The 27,293-nt window shown below is 42.5% G+C and overlaps 1 protein-coding gene and 1 long non-coding RNA gene across 5 annotated transcripts in view; one reads left to right on the forward strand and one right to left on the reverse strand.

Annotated features, from left to right (window-relative positions):
- The window catches only part of tns2a (tensin 2a), a 58,930-nt gene that overhangs the window by 2,078 nt on the left and 29,559 nt on the right, over nt 1-27,293 (reverse strand). For 3 of the 4 annotated variants that reach the window (XM_069141092.1, XM_069141091.1, XM_069141094.1), the window contains exons 4-24: nt 22,159-22,197; nt 21,600-21,641; nt 19,415-19,464; nt 18,811-18,994; nt 18,457-18,507; nt 18,230-18,352; nt 16,450-16,514; nt 15,937-16,020; nt 14,830-14,942; nt 14,012-14,072; nt 13,124-13,199; nt 12,624-12,753; nt 6,637-6,702; nt 6,343-6,459; nt 4,511-6,082; nt 4,065-4,230; nt 1,359-2,485; nt 1,088-1,219; nt 861-956; nt 662-739; nt 255-332 (exon numbers count right to left, since the gene is read on the reverse strand). In XM_069141092.1, coding sequence (XP_068997193.1) covers nt 255-332; nt 662-739; nt 861-956; nt 1,088-1,219; nt 1,359-2,485; nt 4,065-4,230; nt 4,511-6,082; nt 6,343-6,459; nt 6,637-6,702; nt 12,624-12,753; nt 13,124-13,199; nt 14,012-14,072; nt 14,830-14,942; nt 15,937-16,020; nt 16,450-16,514; nt 18,230-18,352; nt 18,457-18,507; nt 18,811-18,994; nt 19,415-19,464; nt 21,600-21,641; nt 22,159-22,197 — 4,450 coding nt within the window. The remainder of the gene's footprint in view (nt 1-254; nt 333-661; nt 740-860; nt 957-1,087; nt 1,220-1,358; nt 2,486-4,064; nt 4,231-4,510; nt 6,083-6,342; nt 6,460-6,636; nt 6,703-12,623; nt 12,754-13,123; nt 13,200-14,011; nt 14,073-14,829; nt 14,943-15,936; nt 16,021-16,449; nt 16,515-18,229; nt 18,353-18,456; nt 18,508-18,810; nt 18,995-19,414; nt 19,465-21,599; nt 21,642-22,158; nt 22,198-27,293) is intronic. The other variant, XM_069141093.1, reaches the window with a different exon arrangement.
- On the forward strand, nt 6,455-12,557 carry LOC138193207 (uncharacterized). The gene is made up of 3 exons (XR_011177855.1): nt 6,455-6,743; nt 7,012-7,041; nt 7,395-12,557. It is a non-coding gene; the product is annotated as an uncharacterized lncRNA (long non-coding RNA).

The raw sequence follows: 27,293 nt of genomic DNA on the forward strand, positions 1-27,293 counted from the left end.
TTTGTAGTAATATTGGTAAATGCATGTATGTTCTATGTCCAGTATTGAGAGTATCCTTTATCATTTGACCTGCTTGGAACCGGGTTGTAGGATAGGATGTAGGATAATGAATTTGAAATATGCACCCTGATTAAGAAAAATTTAAAACATCTCAATTGCCTAAAACTTTTACAGAGTACTGCGTACACACGATAATATGATTCAGGTGGAATGAAACAGGAAACAACAGACAGGAGGTGGGATGCAGAACTCACCTGCTCCCTGTTTCAGCAGGTCAGCAGCTGTGCTGATGTTACTGATTGGTTGAACCTCCTGCATCTCTCCTGTCAGATCTAATAACAAGGAGATAAAGAATCAATAATATCTTATCAAAGTGTCAAATACAGTTAAACAGTTACTTTGAAATTTGTTGTATGATTTAAAGGAAAATGCCATGCTTTGTTTTTCATGTTAAACTTGGTTAACTCATCACAGATTATTAGATTCTTAACTAGAGCCTGGCTGATATATTGTCCAGTCAGCTTTAGTTTAGCTTATCACAGATATATTGGTCCATCAAAATCTGTACTTTTTCACCTCCCCAGTATTAGTATCAGAATTGGCTCCAAATATCCAGCATGTGATCTAAATGGAAATGATCATATTAGCAGTCTGTAAAAACCTTTTTCTGGTATTTTCAGAGCGCAGGGCAAAGAGATGGGTGTGATGGAGTGTTGGTAGACGAGCGCAGACAGGCTCCCTGTTGGTCACAGATGACAGTAAAAATCTGTTACATTTCAAAGATGACAAAGTGCAAAATAATCATCTTCATCATCACAATGTTTTCCATGAATCACAAACACATACAGAAGGAAACGTACCAAAGTAAGGCTCATTCTGACATCCTTTAATCTTGACTCCTCGAGGGCCTGTTTCGATCAGGAAATGTCTCACCAGCTGTTCCAGGGGGTCGCTCACTGCAACAGCACAGATTCACTATTATCACTGTTTTACCAAGAATAAAGCAACTGAAAGAGAAAAGTCACACACAGAAAGAGAAATATGTCAAAATGAGAGACATGTAAATGATGCCAGCCATCGTTCTCACCTTTGCTGCTGTGGTTGTTGACATTGGGAGGAGGTGTAGCTACCTTCAGCGCCAGGCCGTAGGCCCCCTGGAAAGAGTTACTGTCCCTGATCAGGAAGGTTCCTGGCTCTCTCTCCTTCAGAGCTGCGATGGCTACAGCCAAAGCACAAATAAATGTCAGGAATTTCATATCTGGAGATGGTAATTCTCCTAAAAAAAAATTAATCATAACAAACAAGATTTTGTGTTGAAGTTAGGAGAAAATGAGCGTCAAAGCAATCGAAGAGCTGACCTTGCTCTCTGGAGATGCTGGGCTTGTACCAAAACCTCGAACTGTCCTGTACAAACTTCACGCTGACCTTGTTTGCAGTCTCGGCTTCCACGGACAGCGTTTCATCATTTTGGCACGCAGAGGGTGCAATTTCCCCCACAGTGGGTGAAAATGTGACATGGTGCTGATGTTGGCTGGTGGAGGGAGGAACGTGGTCCACTGCTGGCCTCACCACATCGCTGGGGGAACCTGACTGGGTGGATGGGTGGCGCTTCTCTGGCAGAGGTGGCTGTGGGTGAGGGAGAGGGATGGAGATGGTGGAGTAGTTGGCGTGGATTTGTGGGGCCTGACCAGAGTAGCAGTGCCTCTTATTAGAGTCCGGAGCAGCACTGTGTTCCATGGCAGGGTATTGGGGATGTGGGGGTCTGTGCTGCTGCATGTGGTGTGGGTGGTGAGGGTCCGACCCGCTCAACATCAACCTCCTACCCAAGGTGGCAAAGCCTGGAACTGGGGTATCGGAGACAGGGGAGCCCTCCATGCTGCTGGATGCAGGCTGTGGGACTGATGATGCAGGAGCAGGTGTGGGGTTGGAGGTGGCGGGTTTGGGGGCTTCAGGGTGAGGTTCCCTGGTTGGAGAGGAGCCGTTGACCTGCGCTGGAGTTGGTTCTTCAGAAGCTTGGGTTTGGGTCTGGGTCTGAGGCTGGGACACCGCCAGTGCCACAGCGGAAGGCAGATCAGCAGCTTCTGAAGGACTGAGGGTCTGAAGGGTGAGAGGGCCATGCTGGGGGTGTGTGTCTGACACAGGTGAAGCAAGGACACGGGAAGAAGGAGCCTGGCAGTGTCCCTGGTTGGATGTAGGTGCTGCAGGTGTATCGGAGTTACAGTGTTGCTGTTGGGGAGTGGCAGGGGATGAGTCTGTAGGTGCAGTGCAGTGGTTGGGGGATTCTGTTTGTAGAGGTGTGGCTGCGTGTGGTATTTTGGCGACCGACTGCAGGGAAGACTGCTCGATGCTGCTTCTTTGGCTTTCCAGAGATTCCTGGACGATATTATTAGCACGATAGTGTGCGTTCTTTGGCTGGGAAGCCTCGGAGTCGCTGCCGATGATGTCTGTGGTCCGGATGTCATGATCTCTGCCTCCTGGACTGGGGCTTAAATGGACAGACAGGATTATTGCAGTGAGAGATTTGCTGAAGCGCTGATGAAATGTTAATTTCATGTGCAGTTTGGATAGGGAACAACACCTGTTAATGATATGTGTAAATCGGGGGGACTCCAATTCGTTGCTCATTAGCTACCAGTAGCTCACCACCCTTTTCTGAGTAGCTCTCAAAAGGTTTGAAGAATGTGCAGTGTTTCTAATACATAGACTTAGTTGGGCGGGCCGCCCAGGTATATGGACGACCGCCCAAGTAAATTTGGCGATCCATTTTGGAATATTTTATTTGTCTATTTTTTAACTTGGTCGAGAGAACGGCCCCGTCGACGAGATGGATTAACGAGTGGAAAATCTCTGCTCTCTCTGTTTTCCCCGTGTCTGCTCTGCACCATGTCAGTGTAATGAAGGGTGGAAGAAACGGGTGTTCATAAATTAGGTAAATAACAAAAATACAATATTTTCGGCTGGACCACAACAGTGGAGCCAAGTGTACAAGGGGCAATCAAAAACTTCACAGAATGCTCCCGTTGCACAGGAAAAGGAGCACAGCACCATGACATGCACGGAGCAGGTGGAAGCTATAACTCCGGTGAGTACGTTCTTTTCAAGTTATGTCGATTAATCATTTCAACATGGGCCTGGAACTTGAGCAGGGAGCAGTCAAATTTCTAGGGAACAGAAAGAAGTCGCAGGGAGCCAAACCTGGTGAGTGGGGGAGGTGGAGCAATGATTGTGTTCTTTAGGGCAAGAAACGTCTGCGTTTTTAACATACAGGAAGCAAGTGAATTGTCATGTCAAAGAACCCATCATGACAACGTCACAGAACATCACAGTCGACCTTCGTGTTGACAGTTGGACACTGGGGGATGAATTCACGGTGCCCAATCCCACAAATGGCCTTTTTTTTGATATTGGACAGGTGACATTCTGCCCATTTAGAAATTGAAATGTCTCTGAAACACATTGCCCGGCTTATTGCTTCATTGCTGTTTGTTTTCTGAGGCAGATTATAGCTTTGTACTTTTCCCTGCATGTCATGGTGCAGCCTTGACATTTTTTGGACTGCCCCTTGTAAATGCAGTCCAGTCATATTCTGAAGAGAAAAAAAAAATCTTCTCAGCATTGTTTGAAAGGTCCCCTCACCCTGTCTCTTCCTCCAAGCTTAAGCAATTGGATTGAAAGTCATGGGAAGCACCATGTTGGTCCGGGAGCTCCTTCTAGCTAATTTACATACTTAGAACCAATCACAGCGCAGAAAGAATGTAAAACATGATAATGCTCTTTAATATTATCTATAAATGCTACGGCTCGTGGATCACATGTTATTTATTGTATCCAAATATAGCTCACATGTTAATACCAGGTGCAAGTGGATCCCAAATCACAACAATGGCCTTTCAGTATCCCCCACCACCCCCGCTCACATGTTGTCAGCATTAAATGACCGACTGTCTTAAACAACCATATTTAATGTTTGCTCTCAGCAGCATGTTTTCATTTTTTATCCCCCCCACCCCTGATGGTGAGAAACGTTCCTGCTTTCCATCCCTAAGAGAGAAAAAGTGTTATACCTTTCCTGTGTGCGCAGAGGGCTGCTGGTGTGGACGGGAGTGGGCGGTCCAGACATGTCAGACGGCGAGGAGCATGCTGCATGAGCGTCCCTGTACACCCTCTTAAAGGAGCCCTGGGTGATGTGATCCCTCCAGCCCACACTTTCACCAGAGCTACGAAGGCCATCTGAGAAGGGAAGGGAGCAATAGACTGCATTTATGAAAAGTAACCTCAGTAAGCATCGTATCGGCTGGGGTCGTATGTTGCCAGCTGATAGTAAGTGCTCTGTAAAAAATTCAGAAAAGGCGACCGGCGACAAAAGGCAGTTTGTGAGTAATGTGGAAGGCATCTGTCTGGGGAAAACAGATGTTTTCAATGCATGCTGTTGCTGATTATGGTAAATTTATTTCCTCCATATTCCTGTTAAAGAAAAACACTTGAGTGTCTCTGTTTTAACGTGACTCACCCGTGTGTGAGTCAGAGCTGTATGACGGCTGTGAGTCTAGATGGTGATGATGGAGGTTATGCACTGCTGGCCCGTTGCTGTGGCTGCAGGGTCCTGTCATGGAAGAAGCGGGAGGCAGCGGGGATGTTGACTCAGACTGGTAGCCTGAACCATAGCCCCTACTTTCAGATGGTGAGGGCTGGTAAGGCGAGCAGGGGCACACCTGACGTGGCGTTTGGTAACCGCTGCTGCTGCTACTGTACTTCAGATCCAGATGGGAATGAGCGTGGGACCTTGATGCCTCTGGATAAGCTGGATGACCTGATGGCAAAGGGTCAAAGGTGAATGCTGGAAGGTCGTGACCCTGTGGGCCGTAGGAGGCGACGGTGGCTCTCCTGTGCCAGTATTCGGCCTCCCTTTCCCTCTCCCACTGCAGCTCAGCCTCCCTGTCTCGCTCCCAGTGGAGGGACAGTTCTCGGCCCCGTCTCAGCCCAGGATCCCTCTCCCAGTGGAGCTCTGACCCTCTGGGTAGCTCCGCCTCCCTGGCTCTCCTTAGTCCCACCTCCCTCTGCTGAAGCTCCGCCTCTCTGTCCCAGTGAAAGCTGTCACCGCGGTCCAACCTCATGTTGTGAAAGGCTGTCGAGTCCTCTCTTCTGATGCTGCAGTCCCTGCAGGGACAGCCAGGGGGTGGCACATCATCCATTAGCATTATATCATGGTAGGTGGGGCTGGTAGAGGGTTTAGAGTGATGCGGGTGTGGATGGTGGTGGCTGTGAGGTGGAGGAGGGTGGTGGTAGGGTGCATAGTCATCCTCTCGACAGCAGAGGCGTCCTGCCGCAGACAGAGGGTGGTGATGCAGGTGGCTGTGAGAGTGAGGGGTAAGGTCTGGTGATGGATATGGACAGACATGTCGAGAAGAGGGAGCCTCCGAGCAGGAGCGGTGCAGATAGTGTGGCGGGCCACTCTGACGGTCCCACACCAGATCTGGGGGTGGGAGGGGCTGGTGGGAGTGGGGGCTGTAGTGCTGGCACAGATCCATGTGTGATGGAGCAACAGCTGGGCTGAGGCTTGCAGAAGGGGTTGCCCCATGGTGCCCGTTGGTGCCAGGAGCCCGATCAAGGCAGTAACCATTAGGCATGAGGAGTGTGCGGTCACAGCCGGGCTCGGCACAGCGCTGGGATCGGTAACCATCCCGGCAGGAACACGACCGACTGAGCCTCAGCGTCCCGGTTCTCTCCGAGGTCAAAGAATCTCCATCATCCAAGATGGCTGTCTCTCGTTCTCCATTTCGGCTTCCCTCAATGCCTCCGAGAAGACGCTCAAGCTCCTCCCTTTCCTGCCTGGTTGGAGGTGGAGGACGAATGGTCTCCTCTGGGCAGTCAGGATGGATAGATGATTGGTTCAAATGGAGGGAATGGGCTGAGAGGGCGGAGTCCGAACTTTGGGTGATGAGATGATTAGGCCTATCCTCTTCAACACCTGCCCCTGGGCTGCTACCATTGGTTGAGGTGAGAGAACCAGAGCCGGGACCTCTGCGCTTCTTTATCTGAGCGTAGAGACTGCCATCTAGGGGACCTCTGGTGTGGGCGATATCTGAAACAAAAGTACAGAGATCAGCTCAACTTTCACACTGACAGCACTCATTAGCAATGTATGGATCCAGTTGTTTTGAACCTATCCAGTGTATTACTGTGCTTGGTTGTCAACTTGAGATCTAGACTGTATGTTTTTGTTTATTGGCTAGGATTACCACTGTTGAGGGGTTGGGTTAGATTTAGAGCTGGCAGGTTCAGCTAAAGTGCCAACCTCTTGTACTTCTCTACTTAGATATAAAGATATAAGTCAACAGTTACCCTCTAGGCTGTCCTGGTATCGCTGGTTAAAGTTCTCATAGGAATCCCAGCGAACCACTGGGTCAGCAGTGTTGTAGTCAACTGTGACAGCCGGGTCGTTCTTCTGGTATTCACGGCCTGAGAAAAGACACATTTCATTTCTTCCTTAATTTTGACTTTTTATGATCTTTGAACACGTTTTTACATTCCAGTTAAGCACATGAATCAGTTTGTCTTGTTTCCATATGACAAAAAGAAACTAAGCTTTCGAGGTGGAACACCTTTAAAGAATCATTTGAAATAGAGCGAACCCACCTTTGATCTTCTCAGGTCCAGAGGAGAAGACAAACTCCACTGTGGCATCAGATGGAAAACGCTCATCTGGGGAGAAGAAAAAGGGAAGAATTCTCAACAAAACAGAGGTAACGTTCTGAAAGATCATGATAAATAGCTGTTTTTCTAACATAAAAATATGGAAAAAAATATGGAGACTTCAAATATAAATGTAATCTCCACATGACATCCAACTTTATTAAAGTATACAGGTGATTTTGAGTAGAACAAATTACAAATACTTTTTACAGATGTGTTCTGAGTTGCATCATGTTTTTTTTTTATGCTACATTAAGTGTAATGTATTGACTGCCACATTACTTTCTGAACACGATTCTACATATTCTCTCATTTCAGAGAAAGTGCAACCGAGAAGGAAATGGAGTAGTGAGTATATTCATTATGTACTTAAGAGCTTTTTAGGTATAATTTACTCTCTCTGCTGGGTAGTTTGAGACACTTACTGCGGTATATTGTACAGCTCATTCTTACAACTCTCTCCTCCAGGGAGACGTTATGTCCAAGTTGGGGATTTAGCTACTAGTATTTAGAGGCTTATGCAACCATGATATTATGAAGCCCACAATGCCAGTTTAAAGAGCTGTTATTATGTCAGTTCGTTGTAAATGGGGATTATCCTTCCACAATTAACAAATTGTGCTTGAATAATGATTTAAAAGTATCTGAAGGAGCAAAATTAGGCATTTAGGGAGCAACATAGTTTGTTCTTGTACCCTCAGGATGTGGGAGGACGACTAACAGGCAGAGCCCAGCGCCCCGAGATTTGTGATGCGACTGGCTGGCCTGCACTACCACACAGGCAGAACTCCTCCTCAACCCCTACATTCAGCAGGACACATCCAAGGACCGCTGAGAAAAGGAGAACCAGCAAAAAATCTCCACAACAATCGAGCCTACAACTTGAAAACAGATTTGCTCCATTGTCGCAGGATCCTAAATCTCCATCTGATGACCTGGATAAGCAGCTATCTTCTCAAAGCAGGGTAAGAACTGAGAGTAAATGTGAACGTAAAAGGCCGCAGGGAAAGCTAATGACTGGGCCTGAAGCTCTGATTGTTGGTGACTTTGCTGTAAAAGATTATAGAATGATGTGCAGCAACAATACCAAAATACTTTGCTTTCTGAAAGATATGGTCTCTAACATGAGAGACAAAATCCTGGACATCGTGGCTGACCATCCCACGGTGAAGAACACCATGGTGCACACAGGAAGCTGTGATATTGTGAAACAACAGTCTGAAGTTCTGAAGCGAGACTTTATTGATCTGTTAAACACAGTCAGCTCTGTCAATGCTGAGGTGTTTATCAGTGGCCATCTTCCACCTGTCAGAGGAGGAGATGAAAGATTCAGCAGGCTGTTTGCACTGACCAAATGGCTGTCAACTGTATGTACAGTACATTTTATCAACAATTTCTACCTTTTCTGGGAGCGCAGACATCTTTTTAAGGCAGATGGAGTTTGCCTGAACAAGTCAGGGGTAAGACTGTTTACCTCTAATCTATTTTACTTCCTGCGTCACCCGTCTGTTCCCACTGCCAAGGACAAGAGGAGTCTAAACAAGAGATAACGCCACAACATCGCCATAGAGACCTTCGGGGAAGGAAGGAGGTGGAGTTGCTATTTTATTTAACGATTCTCTTCAATGCAAGCAGATGCAGATCCTTTGGTCATTTTACTTCTTTTGAATATGTAGCTCTGAATTCCTCTCGAGCTTTATTCCTAAACATCTACAGACCACCGAAATACTGTGCAACCTTCTTTGATGAGTTTACTGAGCTGCTGTCTATAATCTGTATTGATGTTGACTGTGTTGTTATTATTGGTGATTTTAATATCCATGTTGATAATCCCCAGGACAGAGGGTCTATTGAACTATGCGGTGTCCTTGATAACTATGATCTCACTCAGCATGTGACAGGACCCACCCACAACAGAGGGCACACTCTGGACCTCATCATCACCAAAGGTCTAAACATCTCCAAGGCTGCTGTGACTGATGTTGCACTCTCCGATCATTCCTGTGTTTTCTTTGAGAGTTCAATCTCCTTGCACACAAATATCCAACCCGAGGTTGTGACAAAGTGTTGCATCTCTGAAAACACCAGTGAATTATTTACTCAGAGGTTCTCCTCCACACCAGCCCTCTCTGGCATCTCAGTCAATGAGCTTGTAGATGGCTTCAATTCTAAAGTAAAAAATTTTTATTGATGCTATTGCACACACTAAAGTGAAGGTTGTTACTGGTAAGCAAAGATCTCCTTGGAGAAATGCCAAGCTGGTCAGAAAAGAGAAAAGAGAGTGTCGAAAAGCTGAGCGTAGGTGGCGAAAAACAAATCTCCAGGTTCACTGTGACATCTATAAAGAAAGACTTCGCAGTTATAATCTGGAACTGAGAAATGCAAGGCAGTCCTTCTTCTCTGACATCATAACCAAAAACAACAACAGTACACGCGCCTTATTTGCTACCGTCGACAGGCTAGCAAACCCTCTAGTGTCAGTAGCTGCTGAGCTCCAATCCAGTTGGGCATGCAATCAATTTGCCTCCTTTTTTACTGATAAAATACAGAAAATTAGACAAGCAGTAAGTGCCTCCACACCAACCACAGGATATGTGTTGTCCCCGTCTCTAAATAATATCCATTCAAATATCATGACACAATTTCATTCAATCAACCATGGAAGTCTGGAAAACATTATACAACATCTGAAGTCCTCCTCCTGCAGCTTGGATATTATACCAACACCCTTTTTCAAAAATATTTCAAACTGCATGACCACTGATCTTTTACGAATTGTAAACTCATCCCTTCTCTCAGGTGTCTTTCCTCAGGCCCTAAAAACTGCAGTTATCAAACCACTTCTAAAAAAAGGCTAATTTAGACTCTGCAACAATGAAAAATTACAGGCCAATATCAAGCCTCCCACTTTTAAGTAAAATAATTAAAAAGGCGGTTTTTCAACAGCTGAATAACTTCTTGGCCGTAAATAAGTGTTTTGATGTCTTCCAGTCAGACTTTCGATAGCACCACAGTACTGAAACTGCTCTTGTTAAGGTTTTCAATGACATCCACTTAAACACAGACAGTGGCAGAATTTCAGTCTTAGTATTACTGGATCTCAGTGCTGCATTCGACACGGTCGACCACGACATACTTCTAGACAGACTAAAAATCTGGGTGGGACTGGTTTGAAGTAGGTTTGAATCCTACTTGAAGGACCGAGAAAGTTTTGTGTCTGTAGCTAATTACACATCAGAGTGGACTAAAATGACGTGGTGTTCCTCAAGGTTCAATTCTGGGGCCTCTTCTGTTCAACATCTACATGCTTCCACTGGCTCAGATTATGGAAAGAAACAAAGTGCGTTATCATAATTATGCAGACGACACAAATCTACATAATTATATCGCCAGGGGACTATAATCCCATACAAGGGTTAGGTAAATGTATTGAACAAATCAACAACTGGATGTGCGAACAGTTTCTTCAATTAAACAAAGATAAAACAGAAGTAATTGTTTTTGGGGCCAAGGAAGAACGATTGAAAATCAGCACTCAGCTTCAATCACTGATGTTAAAAACCACAAACTGAGCCAGAAATCTAGGTGTAGTTATGGATTCAGATCTCAATCTGAACAGCCATATCAAGACAATTACAAAATCAGCCTACTATCACCTGAAGAATATATCAAGGATTAGAGGATTTATGTCTCAACAGGATTTAGAAAAACTTGTCCATGCATTCATCTTTAGTAGACTCGACTATTGTAACGGTGTGTTTACAGGTCTCTGTAAAAAGTCAATCAGAAAACTGCAGCTGATTCAGAGCGCTGCAGCTCGAGTCCTCACTAAGACCAAGAAAGTGGACCACATCACTCCAGTTCGGAGGTCTTTACACTGGCTTCCTGTCCAACAAAGAATTGACTTTAAAATCCTGCTGTTGGTTTATAAAGCACTGAATGGTTTAGGGCCAAAATACATTTGTGATCTGCTGCAACCTTATGAACCATCCAGACCCCTCAGGTCGTCTGGGACGGGTCTCCTTTCTGTTCCCAGAGTCAGAACTAAACATGGAGAAGCAGCGTTCAGTTTTTCTGCTCCACATATCTGGAACAAACTCCCAGAAACCTGCAGGTCTGCTGAGACTCTCAGCTGCTTCAAATCAACATTGAAAACTTTTCTGTTTGCTGCTGCCTTTAATTGAACCAGATTCAAGGATGATCAATTTCCTGCATTTCATTACTGTATTTTATTTCTTAAACTGCACTGCAACTTTTATCCTATTTTTAGCTTGTTTAATGTTTTAATGACTGTTTTTAATGTTTCGATCAATGTTCTTAATTGTTTTTAAATGTGCTTTTCCTTTGCCTGATTTTATGTTTTTAATGGTTTTGTGTGAAACACTTTGAATTGCCTTGTTGTTGAAATGTGCTATACAAATAAACTTGCCTTGCCTTGTACATTAAAAGTAAGAGTATGTCGGTTTTTACGTAAGAAATATCACAATCTGTGCCTCAAGGGCTTGAGATATTTCTTACGTAAAAACCGACTCTCCGGGTCTCTCCGGGTACTCCGGCTTCCTCCCACTGCTCAAAAAAACATGCATCTCAGGTTAACCTGTGGTTCTACAAATTGCTCTTAGGTGTGAATGAGAACGTGAATGGTCTTTGTTTCGTTCTGTCTCTATGTGTTGGCCCTGTGATAGACTGGCGATCTGTCCAGGGTGTGCCCTGCCTTCGCCCAAAGTGAGTTGGGATAGGCTCCAGCCCCCCGTGACCCTGTTCAGGATAAAGCGGGCATAGATAATGGATGGATGGATACCATAATCTTGCTTTTACAAATCAAAAGTTAAGGCTTTAAGCAAAAAAACTAGCACTGTTCAATTTAATATCTGGCATGACCAGATAGCTTGTTGTGGCTTATGTTAGCTTTACATGCATATTTTTGTGTAATTGATATTATTGTGTCAGTTTGCTGGCTGTATGACTCTTCTATTTGTCCTACTGTTACACTATTTACTACATTGATATGGTAAGCATACTAGCAAACAGTAGCTGGTTCACATATCCAGCAGATATGGAGCAACATCCATTGGGAGTCTGGTTTGGGTCCACTTAGCACAATAAAAAAAAGCTGCCCTTTTAGTTATGTTTTGAATCTCCACTAGTTTGTGGGTAAACATATCTTCCTCTTAAGCTGCTTAACTTGTCAGACTACTGTCTGTCATTTGGTGCTGAGCAGGTTCTGTGCAGTGGGTTTTAAGAGCTTCTTCCTGGAAAACAGCTGCTGCTGCTGCTTGCTGATTAAAACGGTGAAACTACTTTCAGGGGATGCAGATAGAATTGGAAGCATTGTACTTGGCCCATGCTGCATAGGATATCCACTGTATGGCTCAACTTCCGTTAACAGGGTACTTTTTCATTAATACAATGCAGAATAGGAACAGCATTTAACAAATGTGTGACTTGTCCAACTGAATTCATATTTAATCAGACCTTTTTGTCATTGAAAATAATCTGTTTTTTTTAAAGTATATTAGAAATAAGAAAAAAAGATCTGTGGGGAAACATCAAAATGGCTTCTTTAGACATTAGCTGTATTAAACCGAGGTCTCCATTTATGTAGATGAATAGTGAAACGGTATTCAATCAAATTCATGGAGAACTAGGGGCCAAACATAAACACAGCTACACAAAATCTTCCCTTTTGCTTTGGAGCACAACAAATGAGAGCAGATGCAGTGTGTATGCTGTAGAAGAAAAAGAAAAATAAATAATTTCAGTTGGACTTTTAAGCTGCATTTTTTGCAATGTGTTTCATTATCTTCCCGACCACCTTCTTTGTACATTTTGAATTTTGCCACCAACACACCCCTCATTGTTCAGAGCTCTATTCTGTGATTTCTTAAGTTTGATCGTCTGTGTCCGGTCTACCGCCTAAATAAACGCACCCGTACAAGCTCCATCCAGTTCCCCTTTCCCGAACCAGAGCTGGGATCCGTGAATGGTGCAGGTGTGGAACTGCAGTCTGAACACCGTGTCTCTGTCTGCACTCTTGGCTCGCCTGTGGTAGCATTTGACCTGCAGAGTGCGGCAGAGAGGTGGGAGGGAATGCAGATTAAAATGCATGTGGCATTGAGACAGGCCTAGGCATTAAATGTAGGGCTTTGTGTTCCCAAACGAGTGACACTTGCACTTTAGAAATGACAGACTGAATAAAACAGACATGGTAACAAAATGACAAAACTCTTTCCAGACCAAATTTTTGGTTCAGTCATGAGATAAGGCAAGTTAACCAAGGTTTTGTAGCTTATCGGGCATTACTTTGTATTTGTTGTTTCTTTATTTTTTTTTATATTTGTCAAACATAATGGGACATCATGAAATAATGATTAGACACCCACCCATATCTGTGGCCTTCTGTTTATCATTTCCTTCCCATATGACTCACCATGATGTCACCCTTTAGCAACAATGCCGGTTCAATGGTCACACACAGCCGTCTGCCTCCAGTGCCTTGAAGGTCACTGTCGAAAACAAAGTGCACACAGACGTGCCTGTTATAAACAGTGGCCAAAAAAACATATATTGTATGAAAGTTTGTATGTTGTCACAGACCACTACAAAGACGCAGATGCAATTTGTGGCATTTTAACTGGTTTAAAGTAGGGGTCTTCAACGTTTTTCAGGCCAAGGACCCCCAAACTGATAGAGATGGAGCAGGGACCCCCGACTATAAATATTGTATAAAATTGTGTTTTATATTAAACTGGAGGAGTGCAGGAGGCATGGAGGGACAGGTCCAGGCTAGTCTAGCGCTGTGAGTGAACCGGTGCCCAGCTTGAGAGCTCCTGTGTGTTGCTGAATGTGTGCATTTCTGACTGGATTCATGTTAATGTGTATTTAAAGACATTTAAATTTGTAGAAAAAAAAACTGGGGGGAAAAAATATAAACAAAATATGAAAAATTGTCTAATCAGCCAAAAACTTCACGGACCCCCTGCAGTACCTCCGCGGACCCCTTTGGGGTCACGGACCCCCTATTGAAGACCTCTGGTTTAAAGGATTGTTAGACAATGTTCTCACTTGACATGGGCTAATGACATTTATAAAGTTGAAAAGGCCTTAAGAAAAACAAAAAACAAAATCAACATATGAGATAAAAGCTTGGCTGAAAAAGAAAAACACCCTTTGTGATTTTTCTTCACTCCCATGTCTTTAATTACTCTGTGACGATGTTGAAACCTCAGTTCATGAATAGAAAACACCCCAGAGCCAACAAACACATGCCGGCTTATCTGTGCTATCAGTTGAGCTTCTGAAAGAAAGGTAAACTCACTAGATGCCTGAAGTGTAGACCAACTGCATGGACTGGTAGATCTTTAAGAAAGGGAAGTAACCTAGAAGGAGGAGAGAGTTTTAGACATAGCAAGCATTACCAACATGAGGATAGAGGAATGTGTTGACTGCCATCCCGTCCTTGTGGACTTGATCATCAGATTAAAGATAAACAGACGTGTGTGTGTGTGTGTGTGTGTGTGTGTGTGTGTGTGTGCGGGGGGTATAGCATCTGCATTCAATAACACTGCTGCGATTCAGAAGGTAAGCCTGTCACAGCACAAAATAAAGACGACTTCATGATACATTTTAATCAGCGTACGGAGGCATAGTTTAAAGAGACATTATAAATATCTCAATTCTCTTAACCTCTCGCTTACTCACATTTAAGGACTGCAAGGAAAAAAAGGAAGCATGAAACATGTTTTAGTAAAAACGAGACGTCCCTTCCTCTTAGGCGTTTTCTTTAATGTAAAGGCATGCAAACCTTCATGTTATTTTTAAGTTGAAATAACTGCTGTCGTGTTGATGAAGCTTAAAAGCAGCCTGATTAAACTGCAGTTTTCAAAGCTCCAATATGTGTTAGTCTGATAAAAGACTTCCATGATGACAGGTATCCTCAATAAAAACCCTCTGTGAATGCTTCGTGGCCAGAGGAACAGAAATAAGAGAAAGAGGTGCCCTTCATAACGTGAACCAGATCAAGTATCGAGGAATGACAAAATAAGGGACTTAGAAGGTGCCCATGTAGAAATATTCATTAGGAATAAGCAAAAATACATTTGGAGCTTTGGTGATTTGGCTGAGAAAAAAACACACCTCCTTCACCCTGGAAGTTTGGGAATGACGGGATGAGAACTTGGTGGAGGAAGAGAGAGCTGCTGTTCATCTTGATCGCCCCGGAGAGAAGGCCCCCAAAGTAGTAGATATACCTGAAGGATAAAAAGGGAGGAAAGAGATTCTATCATATAGAGTCAGACAGAAATGACAAAGTAGGAGTAACAATAACAGTTGCGGACTGAGTTTGCCAACAAACATTTACAACTGCTGCGGTGAGCTCAGCAACAGCAGTTTCCTCAGAGAGGATGAAGAGGCAGGTAAAAAGCAACAGATATCTTATGCTGAGTCTATAAACTGTTTTTCCTAAAATTAAATGCGTGTGAGAAACTATTTCTTTTATCTTACACAGCTAAAGTTGATTCAGGAATGTTCTTGACTCAGTTGTTATTTTGATACTAATTTGGCTTTTTTTAATCTTTAATATTTAATCTCTAAAATAACTAAATGTATAAGTGAGTGTGAAGTTCTGCAAGTATATTTTTATGACAAAAACAATCAAAAGAGTAGTTTGATACTTGAAATAACCTCTTTTTTTCTTGCTGTAGGTTCGATGAAAATATTTACACCTACTCATTACTGTATTACATTTTTTATTTAAAATGTTATGTGCTACAATCCAGGTCAAGTGGACACTTTTTAGCAGTGAATAGAAAGATGGTGGGAAGGCACTGCATTGCAGCATTGCATTGCATTTCTTCAACTTTCACTTCCTCATTCATAATTTGCACAGCTTATTTACTTTTACCATTCCATAGGTCTATTTTACAGTTTACTGGTTGGTTTGTCATATTAGGAATAAACTTTATTCCTATTATATACATTAACAATGGCTCTGTTGTCTTGAAAATTCAAGAAAGAAGCAACAAGTCTTGTGAGAAAAACCTCAAACTAAAGATAAACCCAGCATGAAGAGCTTAAAGCTAAAAGTGTTTTTTCTTTGTTTTCCCTTTAACTAGGGAAAAGAAACACACACACACACACACACACACACACACACACACACACACACACACACACACACACACACACACACACACTCTGCACCCCACTTCCAGTTTCCCCTCAGATCATCCTGTGGCCTCATACCTGTTTTGGGACGGCTGGAGGGAAGAGGACACCTTATCTTCACAGAACTTCCTCATGGCCAGAGTACTGAGAGCCTGGTCCGCCCTACACATAAATGCACACACAAACAGACACACAGACATGCTTTCAGCCAACAATTTCCATCATGGGACTTGCACCAGACTCTCTAGATGCCAGAAAGTACATGGAGAGGATACAGCTGGCGTTGGCCACAGGATAAACCAGTTTCCACTGTTCCTGTGCAGAATCCACAGGGCTTCATTTATCAAACAACTTATTGCCACAGTCTGAATGGAAATCATTGTCTTGCATAGACTTGAACATGCACACATCATTAACCAGATACACTGGAGAAATACGTTTTTAAACATAATTGGTCATGCACATTGGATTAGATGAATTTAAATCCAATGTTTTTGTACACATCAGTTCAATAACATTTAATGGGTTCCATGTGTAGACATTTTACAAACAAAAAAAATTTCTCCAACACACACCTACACACAAACTCACCCTGCGGAGATCTTGCTGTAGTGCATGTAGGCTGCAATAATCACGCCTGTTTTACCTTTGTTTCCCTGTAGGAGGAAGAAGGAACAACCAGGACAAAGTCATGATGTGCTGATTTCAGCCTCAGGTCTATAAGCTGTGAAAATCAGCTGTCAGCTCAAACCTCAATGCCTCACTGTTTCAACTGCCGGGTTGATTTTTGATAGACAGAAACACAGTTAAGGCAAGACCGAGAGAGAGAGAGAGAGAGAGAGAGAGAGAGCGATATGGAGACAAGGCAGGGACAGAGAGAGATGTGGAAAAGCTGTTTGACTTCAAATTAAAAAGCTCCCTGTGGTGTTTTTTCTTTCTACTCCGGGTGCTCCATACTTCCTGACACATTCCAAAGAAACTCCATTTCTGAATTCCTAATTTTGAACCCTCCAGATACTACAAGGAAGGCTGCACCTCCACGTGCTGAGCACACAAAAAAGTGCTTTAGTCCCTAAAAGGGACATTGTCAACAACTTATTTATTCTGGTCCCTAGTGTGATCTGCAGCTGGCTAAGAGCTGCAGATCCAGCTGCCTGTAGCTGGAATGTTCTGGGAAGTCAGCAGACCACAGAAGCAGTGTGGTTTTGGTATTTCAATTTTCCTGACCAAAACCAATAAATAAAACATCCAGACAAGCTGTGGGAGATCAGTCACCCTCAGCGTAAGATGGTTATTGTTTGGTAACAATGGAAGAGTTAAAATATCCTGAACAAATTATATAAATGAAACTCTAAATGTGGCATGAGGGTGTGGGAGTTAAATATCAGGTTGACAGAGTTTGATCTAAGTCGTGCAGCTAATTTTCTGGCATGGGTGGAAGGAGCTTATTGAACTGGCTCCGGTCAAGTCATGTCTTAGCATTAGTATTAGATTTAATTTATTGCATTACTATCAGAAAATAGTGATTGGAGAGATTAAGGCTGATAAATTTGAACCATCAAGTGAAATAAATGGTCAATTTAAATATTAGCTCTCCAAATGTCAGTGCATCTTTTATTTCTGTAACATTTCTCCATCATATTATACAAACCTTTTCCACTCATAATTTTGATGTACAACTTATTTTCTATTATGTATATATATTGTATTTTACTTTAATGTCTACACCGTGAAATTTAACAGGGAAATATTGTTCTTTTTACTCCATTTTATTCGTCTGGCACTTATTTAATTACGTGCTGCAGTTAGGATTTTAGATTTAAAGTATATGACTGATTTAAAAACATGATGTTTTGTTCTAGAAAAAAATAGCCTGCAGTATATGAGCAGGAGTATGAGACTAGATATTTTCTTAGGTTTTGGATGTGGTAATATCATAATCAATTCTAAGCGTTGTCTTTTACTGGTTTTAAAGGCTGCATCACAGTAAAGTGTAATCCTCTGAACTAACCACACTGTTTGAGCTGTTCTACTGTTTGCCTCAAAACCATCATTATATCCACATTACTGATGACTTTTGATCAAAAAAATCACATCATTTAAAACTATTGTGAAATTCCCAATAGCCATCCCCACAATTGTCATATCTGATTTTTTTCCCCCCCCTATTACCAGTCCTATTTCAAATATTGTTGTCAAAATGAATATGAAATCTGCATTATTAAAAACAAAACAATTAACAGTAATTCAAGACATATTGCAACCTGGTTACAAAACTTCACTCATTATACCACCACATCTGCCTGTTTTAGAGCGAGGGAATCAGCGGGATGTCTGTCTGAAAGCCCTCAGCGGCCCCCTGAACTCTGACCTTGCAGTGCAGGACCACCACGTGCTGGGGGTCAGAGGTCAGCCAGGTCTCCATGGCCTTACATATGGCGCAGATTTTATCCAGCGGTGGGGCGTGGAGGTCTGGCCAGCCAAAGTCGTGAACCTGGTAGTTGACAGACAGACAAAAAGGTTGTGCCAATTTGAGGAGATTAAATTCAATTCAATTAAACTGAATTCTCAAGAGAATTATAAGAAGAAATATTCTACCTTTGGATTTAGTCGAGTGATATCGTGGCGCCTTTCGGAGAGATTTAGGAGCTGAAAGAGAAAAGATGTTTTTATTCTTACTCCACTCTATCACTGCAGCCAGTTATCATGTCAATTATTTTACTATGGGTGTGACAGAAAAAACAAATAGACTGCTTATTTGTGGGTTGCTAAGTGTATTTCGCAGCCTCTTGAGGTTTTAGGCCAAACTCCATTGTGCAACAAGCATCTTACATTGAATTTAACTAAATACTTCAAGGAGAGAGGTGAAATCACTACGACAGCAAATACCAGCTCCTGTAAATGCTGTGTATCCCCGGCTGATATGAGAGTGCTGCATCTCTGTTCCCTCACCAGAAACTTGTCCTGGTGTTTGGACTTGAGCATGGCAGCCACCTCCTTCAGGTTGAGCCGGTATCTCTGCTCTTCCAGCTTTGGAGGGAAGAAGACGGAGATGATCCTCTCAGTGATGTAGGTCAGGTCGAAGTCGTAGTTGCGCTCCATCACTCGTTCCATCACGCGGTCTACGCTGAAGCTCCTGAAGGAACACCCAAAGAGGAGAGGAAAGGGCAGGGGGTCAGGTGGTCACAGAGAAATGTGAGCAGAGCATATTGCAGGCGGTGTTTGACGTGAACCTCACACATGCTGTGAGGAAATCCTCTGGCCGGATGAAAGGAGAAAAAGAAAACAAGCGAGGAGGAAAGGGAAGGAGAGAAACTGGATACAGTGTGTAGCATCTAGGTCGGATCAACTCGCTCCATCACATGGGTGACACTAAACCCTCCACTAAGAAAAAAGGGGAAAAAACAGTAGTTTGAGGAACAAGTGTGAGCAGGCACAGATGAGAGCCAAATGCAGAGCAGTGCTGTCACGGTGACATTTATTTGCATTCGTATTAACTAAATTCTGAAGAAATTTCTTCAACATGTACAATGAGAATAGAATACGATGACTTTACCTTGGCAGGGTGTTTCTCTGTTTCGTGTAAGTTAGAGACTTCGTGGATCCCTGTTTAAGAAAATAAGAAAAAAATACAATAAAAACTCTGAGTTTATCCATTACTGATTGACCAATTCAGATTATATACTTTGGCCCTTTGATGTGATGATGAAAATCCTGAGCAGCTGGCCAGTCACCTGTGTATCCATCCCTAATATAGCCCCCTATAGCACCGTCAGGTCATTAGGGATTCAGAACAGCATACCCTGTATTTTTTATAGTACAATAATAAAATCTATTCCCAAATGCAGCAAAGAACAGAGGCTCTCTTGGTCAAAAATCACTGCAGTTCAGACAAAAATATATTCACAACTATTAGGTGCCTTGACATTATATAAACCAATATATATACAGTCAACACAGTCTGACTTTTTGGCAGCATCATTACATTTTTGGCTTTCAGAGAATTTTTTTTTTTTTGGATGAAAGTACTGTTTTTGTTCAACTTTTTTAAAGTGTGAATACATTGACAGACACAATTCAAAAAAGCAAATGAATTGCACGACATAGTAAAAGGGTCGTGATTTGAGACAGCCTTTGACTTGGCGTTTGTGTTTGTTGTTTGTTTGTTGATGGAATCTGATTCTGTTTCACATTTTTTCCAGCTTGATATTTACAGACCCAAATCAAACATGCCAATACAAGGGCCTGGCCACGCTCCAATGGGTATCGTTTCCAGTTGTTAATTCTGAAAGTGTTGGAGCAGCCTTTAACCAAGCAGCATTGACCACCAGATGACGTATGTGGAAGGGCGAAAACTTTGCAGTCGCTGCCACTGTTGGAACATTATGAACGCTGGCTGTTGATTGGTCTGCCCTTTAGGGTGGCTGAGCAAACCTTACCTGCATTTCCACCAGGCACTGGTTTGTCATGTCGAATGTGACCCGATATTTTGTCCCATCCTCATACCCCACTGGAAGCGTTTCAGCCTTTAAGTGTTTCGATTTTTGTGCTTCTAGCATGTCTAAAAGTTGTTTTGTCATTTTTTTGTTCATTGCTGTTATTTATTACTTTGTGCTGTAGCCTTTGCACAAATTTAATACAGCTTGCTGTGTTTTAGTCATTAAAAAAACATGAATCCTCCTAATCATTTTTGCAACTATTTCAGATACAGCGCCTGTAGCAGGAGGAGAATGTATTTCTTGTCCTACTTGAAAGACTGTGGGGGTAGACAGTGATGTGATGTATGATGTGTCTTATTTTGAAAACTGACAGGATGCTCTTTGCTTTTCTCTTTCTGTCTACCTGATCTGCTCTGTGCGAATTGACGCAACCTGTCGCGCTTCCTTCAAAGTAGACAGTCTTTAGTGCAGCAGAGTGCCGACCTGCTTCTGGAACGCTGCTGACTGGCGCCATTGCAATGAGCAGCTGCAGTGGCCGTGTCTGAGCAAGATCTGCTGAAAAATAGCCTTTAATGCAAACAGGGTTTTCTAGACTCATCACAACAAAGAGTGTGAGCAGCCGTCAAGCAGAACCAGGGCACATTTTTCCCCTCTGGTTCGGTAAATACCTTCTCTGCACTGGTTTCATGCTCCCGAGTTGTGGAACCATTACCTTCCAGAGTTAAACTTAAAGCAAAAAATAATGACTAGACTTTCATTCAAAAATGAGGTGGACATTTATTGTCCCATGAGGATGAATTCTGTTGTTTCTGGTGACCCATGACCTTTTCTTTAACAGCAACATCAAGCCAAAAATTCTACTTCAAAATCAGATCCAAAAATTGTTATAACATTTATGCTCCCCAGAGGATGACACCTTCCTGTTTAACCCTTGTGTTGTCCTTGGGTCAAAATGACCCGCAGCTGTGTTCAACCAAGTTCTATTTTATTTTCATATTTTTTGGGATCATTGGTGACAAGGAGGCTGTGAGGGTTTCTTTAAAGAATGATGACCAATGATCCCAAAATATATAAAAATATAGAAATAAAATAGAACTTTCAGCCTTTGTTTGCACACGCTTTAGAATTTGTTTGCATTCAGTGAAGCTGCTGTGGTTTTTTTTCCTTGGAAGGTTTGGGAATCTCCAAAACAGACAGCATGACACTGGGGACATGGAGGGAAAGATGGAAAAGGGAAGATACAGAGAAAAAGCATGAAGGTGAGGAGGAGGAGCAGAGAGCATTGAGTTAAAGTGTGCTCACCAGGTGTTGGTTGTGTCGAGAAGGAGCGGTCCCTCTCCGCTGCTGGATGTGAGGAATGAACGGTGACAGGATGAAGGAGAGGAGAGGAGAGGAGAGGAGAGGAGAGGAGAGGAGAGGAGAGGAGAGGAGAGGAGAGGAGAGGAGAGGAGAGGAGAGGAGAGGAGGGAGGGATGCGAGGGACGGTAAGAGGAAGTAGGGCAAAGGGAGGAGGTTGAAAGGAGGTGAGAGAGGGGAGAAAGGGGAGAGAAGAGGAGGCAACACAGAGGAAGGAATGGAGAGTTAATTAAACAAACAGACTCCCTAATGGATAAACATTACTACTTCTTATAGCAACATCAACTATTTTTTTTCCTTTCAGGCAGAAATCCTGCAGTGCTCCAGGAATGAACCGAGCTCAAGCTCGGCCGAGGACTGAGATTCCCTGAAGTAATTCAGCAGGAGGAAACCATACGGTGGTTTTGGGGAGCCTTACCTCCTAACAATGGACAGACAAAGTGGGAAAATAGTACACACTTGTACAGAATGCTCTTGAGGGAAAGATGAAATGATGGGGACTTACCAGATCATTGGAGGGAACTGGGATGCATGCAGAGGTCACCTGGAACACAAAGAAAACCACATCTGAATACAAGACTGATCTCGCTCACTCTCTCATGCACACACACACACACACACACACACACACACACACACACACACACACAGAGAGAGAGAGAAAACAACAAACATCCTTTTTGCTTGTGGACAGAGCGATGGCGTTGTTAGATGACTAAAAGGAAATGCTTCCTCAGACAACAAGATAAGAGTGGAAAAATCCACAAACAAAAAACTCCAACATTCTTAAATAATAGTTTGAAGGTTTGGGAAATTCACTTATTTGCTCTCTTACTTTATACTTCGACTAAACTGATAGCACATCTGTTTGTTAAATATGAAGGAGCCAGAACATAGTTAGCCTCCGACTGCTAGAGCTGTCCTCTTTACGAACAACAAAAAAGCATGTGTCAAAATGTCTGAAGTAATGTGTGGAAGCAATTTGGATTTAACACTAAAAGTGGAAATAGAGGATATTGTGACTTTTCAAAATGCTAATGCACATGTAAAAGTTACAGAGTGTGTCTTCCCATAAAATAGCAAATTGGCATTTTTTTTTTTCTTTTAAGATAAAACAAGGATAAACTATATCATGTTAATTATTGAGCTTTGGAGGTGTGCCTTTAAAAAAAAAAAAAAAAAATATATATATATATATATATTAAAGAAGTCATGCCAGCTGTTCCCACTCTTTATTTTGAGCTAAGTGTTGTTATTAAAAATAAAAGTGGTATTTCCCAAGGTGTAAATATTCACACAAATTTTAAAGTCCATGGTCATCTTAAGACCGATAGTTTGTGTTGAGAACATTTGAAACTTGCAACTACGAACAATTCGCAAGTCTGCAACATTCTGAAACCTTCCAGTTTCCACCAAAGCAACTACAAGAGATGGTGTATCATCTATCAATTTTCTGTACTTCTGTTTGAACTGCAGGCTTTTACGTAGCTGTTTATAGTTTTTAGCGCTTTAAAAGTGATAGTGAGTGAGAAAGTAGTGATAGTGAGTTATCCGTGATGATTAAATGGTGAAAACAAAATAAACTAGAGTTGAGACTTTGGAGCCCCCCATGGGTGCTCCAACGGAATACGCTTGAGAGTTATTCAAATGTATGCCGTGAACTCGGGACAAGAGATCTATCCCTGCCTTATCATTTTCTCATTTTTTTCCCCCAGAGCAGTTCCGTTGTTGAGAGGAGTTGGTGTCTCCTCCAGTAAGCAGACAAATACATCATGCCTTACAGTCTGACTTGACAAGCTGAATCGCGGATGACACTCTCAGCTGGCTTGAGTGGAGCGGTGATGGGCAAGTTCACGCTGATGCAATGTTTCCTTACCACACTCTAAAATAAATTTTGACTTCCTATTGTGAATCTGGTCTGAATTGGGCTTGATAATAGGATATTCACGCGATTGAAGTCACTTGTTTCTGATATTTAAACAATTCAGTTGACCAAACCTTAAGCTTTAGGTTTGGTCAATTTGGATTGTCAATCAACAATAAACTGTAATTGCCTCAGTATTACAGTGTGGGAATGTGTAACTGCCAAAAGTCATGATCTTTTAATCTAAATTGGATTACCACACTCAGACAGCCTTGCAGAGCAACTTGTTGAGGTCAGACAAGGGAGGAACACATAGACAACAACCCTACATGATGATGAATAAAGCACAATGTAAAACTACTTCGTGTTACTGTTTGGTAAATACAAGCTCGTGTTTGAGTGCCTGTTTGTAGCAAGTTAAGTATGTGCGAATTGAAAGCCAAATATGCAGCTCCACAGCTGGAGGAGCACTGAGATAGAAACACACACACACACACACACACACACACACACACACACACACAGGATGACACATCCAATTCCCATGTCTGTTATGGGCCTACAAGTCAGTGAACTGTGACTGAAGGAAGCAGGAGCTGAATAGCAGCCCTAATGAAGGGGGCTGAGGGCCATAGTCATCCTTACATAACGATGGCAACACATGGACACAGACACGTGCACACACAAACATTCAAGGCAGTGTTCCCGGTAAATGGCCCTTTTTGGACTGTTTATTTGGACACAGGAAAAGGGCAAGGGCCTGTGTATATCTCATTGTGCACAAAGGGGAAGTTACACAGGCCCTGAACCTGGGGGTGTGTCACCACAGTGACTCTGTGTTGTACAGTTTGTGTTAGGCTTTCTTTCTTCCTTTCTTGCTTTAGCATAAATCTCAGTAGCTTGCTGTTGTGTCCGTAACTACGGACATCAACAGGAAGGCAGACGAACAGATAATGAGCTAAACTGAGATGCGGCGTGTTTGACAGAAGTCGCAGGAAACTGGTTCAGATACAACAACGTACATTTGGCTATCTAATGACAAACTGGACAATATTCCTGTATGACTCACTCTGGAAATATATGTTTGTTTTCCATTTCCACAGGGGGACTGAATCTCAAATCTTCTCCTGAGATTTCTATTCCCATTCTGAACCAAATGCATCGGCAGATGAGTCAGGCTCAAATTTATCTTAATTCCCTCTGGCTGACGCAGGTCAGTTTCATTTTATGTCTGTTTTTCTATTAAAGCAGAGCATGTACTGTACTTATGTCAAACTATAAGAAGTTCCTACTAGCAAGCAGTTACTTCCTTACTGTCCTTGTCAAATAGCTCTTTAACTACATCTCAAAGAAAGATGCTTGTTTTTTTTTCTCTTTTACCATCTCCTGCTGTTTTCTCGAATAGCCAGATAACTTCAGTTATTTCAATCTTTAGACTTTTATTTTATACATCAAGCACTTCGACCAAACTTTGCAAGGAGTGCCGATGTCGCAAATCAATTAAGTGTAAGGTTTGACTAGCCCGGTATTACTAGACCCAAATTGACTGTGTGAATATATGGGTCTGGTCATGGGGGTTGGTTCTAGTCGTTGCATCCTAATGGGCGTATACATCAGGTTCACTTTGAAACCATTAGAGCAGCCTCGAACCATTTGCCATTGAACACTATATTCCGTATGCTCTGCACCGAAACTCTGCCACTGCCAACACTGTTGGAACAACTTCACCATCATCTGACCTATAGCCACCCCCAGTGGTTGCCGATTGGTATGCCTTCACAGTGACTGAGTGAACCTTAATGAAAACAGGGTTTGCAGACTATATTCACAGAGAAGACTGAAGCCAAGAGCAACAGTCGAGTGACGCCATGCTAGGGTTAAATACCCAGACTTCAGATTTGATTTCTCCAGTTTCCTTTAACGGGAAAGTTTTCAGCTCAGATATGTGGCAAACATTTTTGAAATACAGTGAAGGAATGGATCACAAAATATGTAGATATAAACTATACGTACAATTATTAAAAGTAGTTGTCCTAATGTCCTTGCATTGATGTGTGGCATTGCTCCAGAAAAAGTGCTGTTTTAATACATTTTCGGTCCCCTGATAGGCTACTCGGGCTGTCAGATTTTATTTAAAATTAAAAACTACTGCTCAAAAGCGTCAACAAATTTTCCACGTGATCTGTAATATCTATCCCCACTGTGAACAAGTCATCTTAGCAGGCCTAAAATATATATGATATGATACACTCGCCTCATTTGATGATTTGATCACATCAGCAATCAGGTTTAATCAGAGGGGGGCAACTTAGTCATATTATTGTCGGGAAGATGCAGATGTTTTATTTGATAGATAATTTTCTGTGAGTATTTTTAATTTCATTCAAGTTTGGTTTAAGATTACGTTTTAATGCAGAGGTAACTCTCTCATTGAAAAATTTGGCATTTATTTAATTCTCATTTCGCAAATAATGGGTCAAACATCAAGCTCGGTCTTGAAGCAGAGCAGCAACAAAGATGGGTCCACTGAAAGAATAATCTTTTATGATTCTGTTGATGACAAACTTCAGTTATTGTGGGTGAAGAATGAATTATTAGATTTCAGTGACTGGCTGGATGCTTTGGTGACTCACTACTGCCCCTAATATACAAAGAAGTTGGGTTTAATTCTTACAAATTAACTGTCAGCCAGAGCCACACAGGCAAAGACTCTCCTCAGCGCTGGTTTTGGTAATTAGGCTTCATTCAGGCCCCCTCAGTCCTAAACACGCAACACCTTTTTGCCCATTATTGGATCAGCCGGGAGACAGACTGGGTTAGGTAGAGCCAATTGGTGACAGTCTGAGCCATCTGAAACTGAGCTTCAAAATTGCTCTTCAAGAAACCTACGGGTGGAGTAACAGGGCCTGTGCCAATTTTTTTTTTTTTTTACAGTTTATGAGGAAACCCCAACAATTTAACAACCTTGGTGTCTTAGTGAGCTTGTGGTTGGATTCATTCAGTACCTCACTCCTCTGGTTGACCTTTAAACCCTCTTGCAAAGTCACTTCTTGCCATCTTGATTGAAATTGAGATCAACTGGGCCTGCTCAGTATTTTTACATGACACAGAGCATGACAGGTTAATAATTTCCTAAGTATATCATGCATGACCTTGAGCAATAGCATCTGCATTCATTGGTCAAGCTCTATGATATACTGTAACTATGAAAATGCAGCGCAGTACTTTCATCTTCATCATTCATTAAGGTGTTGTTATTCCAGTAACATTACTACATTTAATTTGAACATTAAATATACTGCACTGGATGTTAACCAAGTCGGCAAACGCCTCATTCATGCTTTGTGAGACTTGATGTGCACAATGTTCAATGAAAGACAAGCCGCAAAACTCGTCATGCAATCTGGTGGAATTGTTAGAAAGTGCAGCAACTCAACTGGCCTTTTACAAGAAGTATCAAAGTCTCATGGCATCATTCACTGGTTCCACTTTGTATCCCCGGATGTTGTCCACATTGTTCTAAATTTCTAGTCGTTTTGACTATAATTACCCAATTTGTGACCATGTAACCTTTACTGCTTGTATTTCTGAAGGCAGTGTGAATCAGGCTTTACCTTGGCTGAGGCTTTCACACAGTTATTGACCCGTTCTTTTTTCATTACCTATGTTTCCCTCCTCTTCTGCATTTATTCCTCTACATCCCTGTCTTACAGTGCCCAGTGAAGGGGCCTGCTGAGGGTGGCTGCTAAGCCAGAACAAACACACCACACCGCACC

The sequence above is a fragment of the Embiotoca jacksoni genome, unplaced genomic scaffold (assembly GCF_022577435.1).
Source record: "Embiotoca jacksoni isolate LCO1_2020_lvr unplaced genomic scaffold, fEmbJac1.0.p SCAF_9, whole genome shotgun sequence".
In the NCBI taxonomy this organism is placed as follows: domain Eukaryota; kingdom Metazoa; phylum Chordata; class Actinopteri; family Embiotocidae; genus Embiotoca; species Embiotoca jacksoni.